Source organism: Hippocampus comes, unplaced genomic scaffold (genome assembly GCF_001891065.2).
Source record: "Hippocampus comes isolate QL1 unplaced genomic scaffold, H_comes_QL1_v1.1 scaffold122, whole genome shotgun sequence".
NCBI classification, from domain to species: Eukaryota; Metazoa; Chordata; class Actinopteri; order Syngnathiformes; family Syngnathidae; genus Hippocampus; species Hippocampus comes.
Window position 1 is genome coordinate 681,252 of NW_017842059.1, and position 11,717 is coordinate 692,968.

The 11,717-nt window shown below is 42.1% G+C and overlaps 2 protein-coding genes across 8 annotated transcripts in view; both read left to right on the forward strand.

Moving 5' to 3' along the window:
- The first annotated feature begins 266 nt into the window (after positions 1-266).
- aldoca (aldolase C, fructose-bisphosphate, a) lies at positions 267-7,278 on the forward strand. Of its 2 annotated transcripts, XM_019861606.1 has the most exons (9): positions 267-315; positions 1,337-1,484; positions 1,912-2,123; positions 2,472-2,526; positions 2,924-3,084; positions 3,584-3,667; positions 3,739-3,913; positions 4,472-4,671; positions 5,731-7,278. In XM_019861606.1, the coding sequence occupies exons 2-9, from the start codon at positions 1,373-1,375 to the stop codon at positions 5,821-5,823; spliced, it is 1,092 nt and encodes a 363-aa protein (XP_019717165.1). In that variant the 5' UTR covers positions 267-315; positions 1,337-1,372; the 3' UTR covers positions 5,824-7,278. The 2 variants fall into 2 exon arrangements, with proteins under 2 accessions (XP_019717165.1, XP_019717166.1); XM_019861607.1 differs by lacking the exon at positions 267-315 and having other exon boundaries at positions 1,380-1,480.
- Positions 7,279-8,150: 872 nt separating this feature from the next.
- Positions 8,151-11,717, forward strand: part of srsf1a (serine and arginine rich splicing factor 1a) — a 7,024-nt gene continuing 3,457 nt past the window's right edge. For 4 of the 6 annotated variants that reach the window (XR_002167192.1, XR_002167191.1, XM_019861395.1 and 1 more), the window contains exons 1-4: positions 8,151-8,588; positions 9,624-9,820; positions 11,071-11,243; positions 11,470-11,717. Coding sequence is in view for 4 of the 6 variants with exons in the window: in XM_019861395.1 (XP_019716954.1) it covers positions 8,398-8,588; positions 9,624-9,820; positions 11,071-11,243; positions 11,470-11,679 (771 nt within the window). In the remaining 2 variants the exon portion in view is untranslated. The remainder of the gene's footprint in view (positions 8,589-9,623; positions 9,821-11,070; positions 11,244-11,469) is intronic. The other 2 variants (XM_019861399.1, XM_019861398.1) reach the window with 2 other exon arrangements.

Below are 11,717 nucleotides of genomic sequence, written 5' to 3' on the forward strand. Positions count from 1 at the left end.
CATGGGACATTTGAGATAATTAGAATAGAAATAGCAATGCGGCTAAAGGCACAAAGTGGGTTGCTTTAATAGTTTGTCCATGGATGTCTTTGTAAATGTGATATTTGACATTTACTGTTGATAATGTTGCATTCACTTCATAGCTAAGTGCCTTTTATTTTATTATTGTCCTATCTGGAAAACAGCAATGATGGCGAACCATTCTGATCCCCTTTTTTGGTGTGACACGTGAGAGCAAGCTCCGCCCACAACGCAGGATTCATTGAAAAGTCGACCGCCGTCGTTCCAGTTCGTCCCTCTTCACTTCCTGTCAAGGTAGGAACCAATTTCTCCTCCTTTATTGTTTCCCCAGATGAAACAATCCTTTGACCAAACTAGAAAGTGGCATTTCAAGCCGCCAAAGATGATTTGATTTTAAACACAAACAAACCATTTAGGAAAAAATGTGTTTGATATTTTACGCATTTTACATTTAGACTGTGTATGTAATATTTGAAATTCTGCATGTATTGAAATATCTTGTGAGAATCTGTGAAATTATTTTTTATTGATGCTGCTGTTGATTTTATTAAATGAATAAAAAAAAACGTAAACCAAATTTAAAAATGGAAAAAAATATTGAATCGATAATATACAGGGTCCGCTGTATTTGTTTAATGAATTAATTTATTTATTTCATGATATATTTATTGGCTTCTTGTTGCTACTTTTAATTCAAAATTAAATTAGAATTGTTTGGAGGATAAGTGGTTTGGAAAATGGTTTGATGGATAGATTTATTTGTCAAATGTCAGTGAAAAAAATGTTTTGTAAAATCGTTGTATCAGGTTTTCATTTCTGCTTTAAGTTTTCAAATTTTAAGGTTTAATTCTCTGGAATATAAGTCAATCTTTTTAGATAAGTTATTTAATTGAAAAACAATGTGTATATTTATTTTGTAAAATGTAAAAAAAAAGCGTTTTCATTTATCATTTTAAAATCTGAGACCCATATTTCATATTAAATTCAAGTGGATGCTGCATACACCACTATACACAATAAAAATAGTTTCGTTATCAATCATTAAACATGAGATTTATTTTTATGAACTTGACAGTAAACCACGCTATATTGTGGTTCAACTTTTTCTGGTCCCCCACGACACTGCAGATCTTCCAGTTCAGATTTTTTTTTTCTTTTTACACTGGCAACCCGATAATATACAACAAATTTGAACAGCAATACAAAATAGCCAATTCACTATTTACATTCTACACCAATAGCAGCTAAGGACTGATTTTCAACACAGCAATACACTTAGCCATCCTGTTTTGTTTTTTTTTTTGTGATTATTCAGCTGCGCCGTCTATTGAAGGTAGTGCAGTTGGTCAACATGACGCACCAGTTCACCGCCTTGACTGAGGCTCAGAAAAAGGAACTCCATGAGACCGCCATGCGCATCGTCTCTCCGGGGAAGGGGATTCTGGCTGCGGATGAGTCAGTAGGTACGTAGACCCAACTCCATGACGGTAAAATGATTTTCAACAGTGGGGAGAGGGGGTGGCCACCTTGTCGAATAAATGTACCTTCAGCTGTTTATTGAGCGGGACAAGCAGCCGAACATAAAAATACACAATGAAAACACTCACAAGGATCATGGAGCAGACGTTTGTGCGGGGAAAAAAGGCCACAGAAAGGGAGTTTAATGGTGCTTTTTTTTTTGGGTTGCTAGAAGGGATAAGGGGTATTGTTTTGGATAGACATGGACATTTTTCCACCAAAATTATTTTTCAATTTTAGTTTTTCTTTTTTTTTTTGTTAGTTTTCATTAACTATTTGTATCATAACCTTGGAAGACAACAATGGCCTTTCATTTTATTTCAATGTGGATAATAATACTGCGTGACTTTTGAGCATGGGTATTTGTGGCAGGTAGCATGGCCAAGCGTCTAGCGCAGGTGGGCGTGGAGAACACGGAGGAGAACCGTCGTCAGTTCCGCCAAATACTGTTCAACGCTGATGACCGCATTATCAGCTGCATCGGCGGCGTCATTTTCTTCCACGAGACGCTCTACCAGCACTCGGACGGCGGGGTCAGCTTTGTCAAGATGATTCGAGATAGAGGCATCCTGGTTGGCATCAAGGTACATTTACAAAGTTAGGGCAGGGGAGTCCAAACTACAGCCCGAGAGCCATTTGCCGCCCACTATCCATTTTTTAGTGGCTTTTCGAGGCACTCTTAAAATTGGTGGGTAAAAAAATCCCAAATTGGGCAAAATAGCTAACCGTGCGCTGGGTCCAAAATGGATCAAGCCATGCATTGGGTTGAGGATTTGATCCAGTGTTTTGTCCAACAAGGCGTAAAAAAAGTACGTAAAAGATATTGTCTACCCACCTCATAAGAGTGGAATAGCAAGATGTTGATTAGACAGCATGACTATTGCACTGATGTGGACGCTCGTAGACACGCGTCTTTGTCTTTTGTTGCTCAGGTTGACAAGGGAGTTGTTCCTTTGGCAGGAACCTGCGGAGAAACCACTACCCAGGGTGAGTACTGGAAATGGACCAGACCCTTGCTCGTACACTGAGGGCAGAATTCCCTATAAGATTGCATGGCTTTTGTGTGGTGCTAACTGGTAAGATAAAATGGAACAAAGCGTGGGCAGATGATGAAATGTGTCACTAAGTTGGCAAGCAGAATGTGCCTCGGTGCGCCGGTGGTATTTGCACATGTTTAAATGAGAGAATAAGTATATATTTGGCAGAGAAATTGCCTACCTCTGTGCAAATTAGCCTCACGAATAAACATCGTCTAATTCACTAACGCCAATGCTAATAGCCTTGGTGTAAAATTGGCTCTACTCAGATGAAGCCTTTTTAGAAAGAGGGAACGCATTTAGTCCGACATGTCGTGCAAAATTATGACAAAAACATTCACCCATAGGTCTGGACGGCTTGTCAGAGCGCTGCGCCCAGTACAAAAAAGACGGTGCTTCCTTCGCCAAGTGGCGCTGCGTGATGAAGATCGGCGACGCCAACCCATCCAAGCTGGCCATCAGCGAGAACGCTAATGTCTTGGCTCGCTGCGCCAGCATCTGCCAGCAGGTGAGTGTACCCACATAAATGGACCTTTTCACCATGACATCACAACTCCTTTCGGATAGCACCACTATCTTCCCTTTTGCCATACTTTGAAAGTAGAAAGCGTCAGTCAAATAAGCTGTTTGAGTATCGAATTGTCTTTTACTCGAGAGATGCACACCCGTACACACAAACTAATGAATTGGTCTCAGGATAGCATCAACCGGCCAATGGGCCAATCAAAAATAACCGCATAGATGTGGTAGATCAACTGGTAAGATAAAATAGAACAAAGATCACACATATGGACACCTGAGTGCCATCCAAATATTCCTCTCTGACAACAATATGCTATGACCAATTCTGACCCGAATGCAAACATTCTGATTCATAATTCGTTTTCAATGGCCAGTGTTGCTGTCGCTTGGGTCTCATTTGGGAGCCGCAAACATCATTTTTGTTGTAAATACAACATTTTTATTTGGCTGTTCCATCTGCAACATTGTGGTGCCTCCTCTTCCAGCAAGGCATGGTGCCCATAATCGAGCCCGAACTCTTACCCGACGGAGAACACGACCTGAAGCGATGCCAGTACATCACTGAGAAGGTGAGCAACCGATGTCTCACATCTGTGAGTTCAAGACATATAACCAAAGAAAATATTGTATCGGAGTTCAGGTGCTGACGGCGGTTTACCAAGCCATGTCGGACCACCACGTGTACCTGGAGGGCACGCTGCTCAAACCCAACATGGTCACGCCGGGACATGGCTGCAGCAAAAAGTACAGCCCGGAGGACGTCGCAATGGCAACTCTCACCGCCCTGCGCCGCACAGTTCCTCCGGCAGTGGCAGGTCAATAAACCGTAACCGCAACCCAGAGGTGTACAAAACCACTCCTCAAGGGCGTATATCTTGCATGTTTTAGATCAGGGGTCGGTAACCCAAAATGTTGAAAGACCCATACTGGACCAAAAAAACAAATATGTCTGGAGCCGCAAAAAAATTAAAAGCTTTATATAAGCCTTATAATGAAGGCAACTCATGCTGTATGTATTTATATTAGCTATGTTAGCCTACTATCAAAGAAGCCAAATTAAAAAAAATATATATTTCCCTCCCCCGATCTTTTTCCATTTTCAAAAATTTTTGAAAAGATTCCAGGGAGCCACTAGGGGGGCACTAAAGAGCCGCATGCGGCTCTAGAGCCGCGGATTGCCAACCCCCGTTTTAGATGTTTCCCTCTTCCAACACACCTGATTCAAATGATCAGTCAGCTTTGCAGAAGCTTAATACAAAATTGAATCAGGTGTGTTGGTCGAGAGAGACATCTCTCACACGCTCGATAGGGGCTCTCATGGGGCGGACTTGGGCACCCCCGGTCTACGCTTAACATGTTACTTTCCCGGGTAGGCGTGGCCTTCCTTTCAGGGGGCCAGAGCGAAGAGGAAGCGTCCGTGCACCTGAACGCCATCAACAACTGCCCCCTGGCAAAACCCTGGACCCTCACCTTTTCCTTCGGCCGCGCCCTGCAGGCCTCGGCGCTGCGGGCCTGGCGTGGACACAAGGAGAATGAGAAGGCCGCTACAGAGCAGTTCATCAGGAGGGCCGAGGTCAGAGGGGGAAAAATATTCACATGTTGCTCTCATGTTCAAAGACAGATCTGTTTTGTTTTTTGGCTTGTCCCGTTTGCAGTCGCCCCCTATCTTCCCTCACTACTTCGATCAACCTTCTCTTTGGTCACACTTTCAAACCTTCACCGCTCATTGAGATACCGGTTTAAAGGCCGCATCTCACATGAGCGGGTCGCAACGGTCGCAAAGATATTCACCAATAATTCTAAATGGTCTCAAACAGTTTTTCTAGTCACAAAGAAATTTTGAACATGTTCAACATTTGATGGCAAAAAGAAAAAATGTTTGTAACCATTAAGGTTATGGTTTGGGAATGTCTGGTGAAAATCTTGGCAACTGTTTGCAACACTGAACGAAGCATAACAAAAAAACAATATTCGCTACATGCACCCACACTTGCAATCCTTTGCTGCTCTGTGAGATACGGGCTTAAGTGATTCAAGTCCACTCTTGCTACTTCAGAATCAGAATCAGAATCGTCTTTATTGGCCAAGTATGTGGAACACACAAGGAATTTGTCTCCAGTAATACATGCTGCACTAGTATCATCGTACTTCTCCCTGTTGTCTTACTGTCCCCCTCCACATCTCTCATTCATGCACAAACCGTATATTATAACTTTCTAATCTTAATTCATCTTCTTTTCAGTGCATGGCTCCCTCTTTCTAATGTTCTTCCAGCTGCTCTTTGCTTGCTCTTTGCAACAAGATGGTGGGAAAGCAATTCAATGTATTAGACGAGGCTATGGCCTGACTCAATGAAGCTCCTCCCTCACTTCAACACGTGTAGTGACCACAACAAGCCACCCCATGACGTCCAAGCAATATTTTTATATTAGACATAGCTTTGGCCTGAGCAGTTCAGTTTTTTTTGGTCAAAGTAAGAGTCGCATGTACATATCCGTTTTTGAGTGTTGTGAAATTAAAAATAAAAGGTGGTCAGAAAAATAAATTCAGCCGCAATCCGCAGCGCTCTACAAACACACCGTACATTTATGAATTCAGCAGATTGTGTTCTGTGTTTGTGTGTTTGTGTCAGGTCAACAGTTTGGCGTGTCGAGGAAAGTACAAGGGCGCCGACAACTATGCAGATTCTGCACACGGCGTCTATGGATCCTGTTACTCATACTAAACACGGTCATCGAGCTGAGACTCCATTGCCATATAACGTGAATAGATATAGTGATATAGTCAGGATTACTTGAAATTTTCTTTATCATTTTGTCTTGGAGGTCACATATTTCTGAAACAAGATGTAGGTGAATACAAATCCTTGCTTAAATCCCCATGAAACCCTTACTTGAGACACTAAAGAGACCTTTAAACTCAACTTTCAAAGACTAACCAATGTTTAAAACCGCAATTTGAAATGCTCAACATGCTTAAAACCTCACCCTGACTTGAAACCATATCCCTGATTTTAAACATGAATTAAATTAACCCAGATATTAAATGATATTATCAAATCTTACTTTGACATATTAATCCAGACTTGAAACCAGTATTTGAGATGCTAACACTTCCTTAAAACCCTAAACCTAGCTTGAAATCTTAATTTAAACCATAACCGTAAAATTGAAACCCAAACTGTGGCTCGAGACCCGAATCATGTCTTTTTGAAACCCCAAATTGAAACTCTAAACTTAATTTTAAACAGCAGCCCCGATTTACAATCCAATTCCTGATTTGATATGTAATTTGAAACCAAAAGCAATGATATTAAATGCTCATATGAAATCCTACCTTGAAACCCAAACCCTTGTTTGAAACCCTAACTTGAAACTCCAGCCCTTGTTTAAAACCCTGACCCATCCTTGGACCCATAACTTGAAACTCTAAAAGTGTCTTTAACGCTACTATACTGTAAAACCCAACTAAGGCTAAATCCTTGATTTGAAACATTAATTTGAAACTGTAACACAGACATTAAATCTTAATATGAAACCCTAACCCAGGCTTTAAACTCTTAATTTTAGACCCAAAAGTGTCTTGAAACATGATGGATCTGCATTTTGCCGATAAACTGCATGCAAATGGAATAAGATGCCAACAGAACTGAAGTTAGCCCCAAGTGTCAATGGTTGTAAATCCAAATTAAAAAACTATATTCCCCCTCCCCCCACACAAATGGTTAACGTCTTTAGGTGTTTGAGAACATTTCTATAATCTTGTTTTCCTAAATTATGTTCTTTTAGGTTCTTTAAATAATTTTAGAAAACAACTTTTAATTAACTTCTTATCATTTAAGTGTCTTTGCCTTAAATGTTGTGTAATTATGTGATGCACATTGAGTTACATTCAGTATGAAATCTGCTGTATAAAAACTCTACTTTAAAACCCTAAGATTGGCTTTAAATCTTAATTTAAAACCATAATGCTTGAAAGCAGAACCCACATAAAAACTCAATCGAGTAATGAAACCCAAATTTGAGAACCCTAAACCTAGCATCACATGAAACCTGAAATTGAAATGCATCAGTTGTAATAAAATTGGTGTTCCTGCACCCTTTGATAGAAAAACAATAAGTCTGTGTGTATATTGTTTCAGAGACTCCATTCCAAATAAAAATGTTCAGATGAAGCCAGACTTTTGGACGTTTTGCTTTTCTCCAAGTACAGTACACTGGTTTCGAGACCACTGCGGTGAAATCAGAGTCTAAGAGTATGTTGAATGCCCACTAAAACCATGAGCTATATAAGCTCTGACACCAAGTTCGCATATAATTCACGCAACATTGAACAAGGAAGCCATTTGTTATTTTTATTTGAGACTTGTGTTCACGCTGTATCGTTAGCCCCCAACGTTGGCGGCATTTGCACGTCTTGATTTTCGGTTGTTTCTGTGCAGCATTGCTACAGCGCCACTCACAGGCTCGCTTTACGAACTACAATTTTTGCTGTGTTTTCTAATGTACAGAGATATTTCCTGAAATTGTGTTGCTATGATTGATGTTTTGAAAATTAATGTTAAGGAATTATATAGGATAAGAAGTATGACTACAATAGAATACTCATCAAATCAGCTAAATAAACCACTACCTCGTGGTTTGATAAGGATTTTGTTAAAACCACACATTGACTGTGGGCAATTTTAAATCAAAGTGCATTCGGTTTGAATGGCACTTTTCACAGAGAGAACGCACAAGTGCATAGAAGTATATAAGTCATACAAATATAAAATACAGAATAACAATAATAGTATAGTGTGTGTCTTTATATATTAGCAGCCGTTTCTGCAAACGCAATGAATCATTGGCGTTTTTTGTCTGATGTTGCAATTCTCAACTTAAGCTTTTAAAATATAATTAAAATACATTCAATATTCATCTTTAGGCTCTATATCGGCCACGTTTAATCAAGTCACCGCATGGCCTGCTTTGTCCATGTACTGATGTGAATGGACATCGACTTCTGTCGTTATTAGTGGCGGACTACTTTTTGGTACGTGGATGAAGTTGAGTTCCCGAGCCATGCCGGAAGTTCGGTGAGTGGCGGAGGGAGGGAGGCCGAGGCGAGTCCGCAACTTGTGGATAACCGCAAACAAAACATCGATAAGCCGCGTGATTAACCCTTCCACTGCTTGCGGGGACTTGTGCGCTCGGGACTATACGGCCAGTGTTTTGTTTTTTTTTTCATTTTTCCTTTTCCTTTTTTAATTTTTTTAAACTAAACCAGTTTAGCAGGAGAGAACGAGCCCCATCTACGAATGATGTCTGGCGTCGTGCGAGGCCCGGCGGGGAATAACGATTGCCGAATTTACGTGGGCAACCTCCCGCCCGATATCCGCACCAAAGACGTGGAGGAAGTCTTCTACAAGTACGGCAACATTCGAGACATCGACCTAAAAAACCGCAGAGGAGGACCGCCGTTCGCTTTTATTGAGTTCGAAGACCCAAGGTAAAGTGCTATTGATAGCTTAGCTTTTTTTAGGCAGCGAGCCGCCATTTTGTGGCTAACTGCCAACTATTTATTCACGGGCCAAGACTACACACTGGACCTGCTGCACAGTTTTACTTTAATCTTACTGCATTTCCTTATTTTGCAGCATAAATGGGAACATAATTTTTAACTCACTGCCACGATATCAAATCAACGTTTGCACCGTGCGTGCTGAGAACTGTTACCCTTTGTGTAGGTTTTCCGTTTCCCAGGTAATGGGAATCAATTTTAAGGTTGAATTGAGGCAACTTGATTCTTACTATTGGTTGGAATTGTTGTGTTTAGTATATGACTGAGGTAACTATCCTATTACGCCAACAAGTAGTTCGTCAAATTACTGCCCCCAACAAAGGGAATAAACGCAAAGAAACCAGGATTTTACACAAGTATTGTGGAATTGCATTTGACCAAATTCCTGACTAAAACAACTACATTTCTCATTTAATCAATTGCAGTAATTGGATACACGAGATGATACGATTTAAGGACAGTACTTTTAGAGTATAACAATTCGGTTAGGTTAAATTAAATCGATTTATCAAGCCAAATTGATTTTTTGTTACACCAATAAGTCAACTGGCCCAGTCTACAAGCTTTGGGAGTTACAAGCAATCACCTAGTCAATTTTGTTTTCCATTTGTGTTTTGTGAGCTAGTTAGTGGGGGGAGTGTAATAAAACCATTTAAGTGACTGTAATGCCCTCACACATGGGCAAGGAGAGCTATATATTTTGCCTGGAAGATTTATGATGAAAAAAAAATTATACTTGAATATGGTACCCTTCCATTAAATTTGCTTGGGTTACCTCTTAGCACCCATCAATTTCCTCGAAAAACTTCCAATTTGGCGTATTTAAAAAATATCCTCAGTTAACGTCCCATGGAAATGTACCACAAATTGTCCAACCCCTCTGCAACCCATCCAAAAAGAGAGAAGACATTGTTTTAATGCTCACATTTTCACTGTGACTTACATACTCCGTTTTGTGGTTAGGGACGCTGGGGATGCCGTTTACGGCCGGGATGGATACGACTACGATGGCTACCGGCTGCGCGTTGAGTTCCCCCGGAGCGGGAGGGGCTCCAGAGGCAGCAGTTTGGGCGGGGCCGGCGGTGGAGGCGGAGGCGGAGCCCCTAGAGGCCGATACGGGCCCCCATCCAGACGGTCCGAGTATAGGGTGGTTGTGTCCGGTAAGCCTGATGCGTTGTCGTGCTTTGCTGCTGACATTGACCGTCACGCTTTGTGCTGTTTTAATTTTAGTTTTGGTCTACAAATGGTCCAAAAATAACTTTCTTTTGATGTGTGCTGAATACTCTTATTTAAAAAAAACTGAGACATGTTCAGAAAACTTTGTAATTTGGTTTGAGATGAAAAGCTTTGTGTGTGAGATGTTAATGAGTGGCAGCAGCATTAGGACAAAACAGACTGAAATATTTGAGGCCAAACAACTTTGATGCTATAAAAAGCCCAGCAGGTATTCCACTTTGCATCAGTATGCATATGTGAGCAGAATGCGTTGTGCACAGAATTGGAAACAAAGGAAATAGAATGATTGCATCCCAGGGTTTAAACTTTTTCTCTGTTGTCTTTTGAAATACAGCAGAGGCCCGGGAAGTAACTTTATAAGCATCATTTGTTTGTGTGCATGTACAATAAGAAGGTTGACAAGTCGCTGTTGAAAATATGCTGATTACGGTACTGTGAGAACCTAACCCATTTAAAGCCACAGCTCTCATTGAGAAGGATAACACAGGTATCCAACCCTGAATTGAAAACCTAACACTTTGGAATCCTAACCCTGGACTCTGGTTAGAAGCCCGAATTTAACCGTAGTTTGAAACTCTAATTTGCCTTCCCACAATCTTAAAAACATTACAACCTAGGATAAATGAATGTGTCAAACGGCCCGTGTGCGTGTCAGAGAGCGTGAGTGCGCTAGTGCAAGCGTTCCCGATGTGGTGAAAGTACCCGAATACACCATGTTACATGTGCAGCAAGCGTGTGGAATAATTTGATTCTGCTGTCCCTGAGTGTGCTTTAAGATGTTTACTGACACCCCAGTTGGAGTTAACTGTAAAACTAAACGCATGCCAAAAAGAACAACACACATTGTGTCTCTAAAAAGAGACATGTTTCGTTTTAAAATGGCTGCCGGTGCTAATGCTGAAGTCATTTCCACATGGCACGAAATATGGAACCTGGAACAAGTCCCAAGACTTGTGTAAATGAAAAGAGAACAATCGCATAAGATAAAATAAACACCATAAAGAGATCAGGGAGATGCCTGGTGACGGTTTGAATGTGTGTAAAGATGCAAATCAGCAAAGGTGTGGCGGCAGCAGAATGAGAATGCAAGAGGCTTTAATTTCACATGATATTTCCAGGGTCATTTTGTACTTGTCTACATGGTGAAATGACGTTGGCCATCTTGTGTTTGCAGGACTCCCTCAGAGCGGCAGCTGGCAGGACCTGAAGGACCACATGCGCGAGGCCGGCGACGTGTGCTATGCTGACGTGTACCGAGATGGGACTGGTGTTGTAGAGTTTGTGCGCAAGGAAGACATGACCTATGCCGTCCGAAAGCTGGACAACTCCAAATTCCGTTCGCACGAGGTATGTTGGTAGCACTTTGGTCTCTTGGCACTATGGATTTGTGTGGCGTGCCAAGTGAGGTGAGTAGCCCTTTCCGTCTCACACACACACACACACACACACACACACACTACACCACACCACACCACACCACACCACACCACCACCCGTCCGTCACCCGTCCGTCACCCATACCCCCATCTATGCCCTTCCACCTACAATGTGCAGTTGTCTTGTGTGCCGCCAGGGAGAGACAGCGTACGTTCGCGTGAAATTAGACGGTCCCCGCAGCCCAAGTTACGGACGATCCCGCTCCCGCAGCCGCGGCAGCCGGAGCAGAAGCCGCAGTCGCACCCCCAGCCGCAGCAGGAGCCGCAGCGACTCCAGAGGACGCGGACGGGCGTCGCCACGCTACTCGCCGCGACACAGCTGCTCTCGATCACGATCGCGCTCCTAGAAAACCTGGTGGCGTTCATCACTTTTCGCCCCCCCCCC

Coding starts and splice junctions, on each gene's coding strand:
- aldoca (XM_019861606.1), top strand. CDS start 1,373: ATGACGCACCAGTTCACCGCCTTGACTGAGGCTCAGAAAAAGGAACTC. Junction 3,668..3,738: donor GCCAGTACATCACTGAGAAG/GTGAGCAACCGA, acceptor ATCGGAGTTCAG/GTGCTGACGGCGGTTTACCA. Junction 3,914..4,471: donor AGTTCCTCCGGCAGTGGCAG/GTCAATAAACCG, acceptor TTTCCCGGGTAG/GCGTGGCCTTCCTTTCAGGG.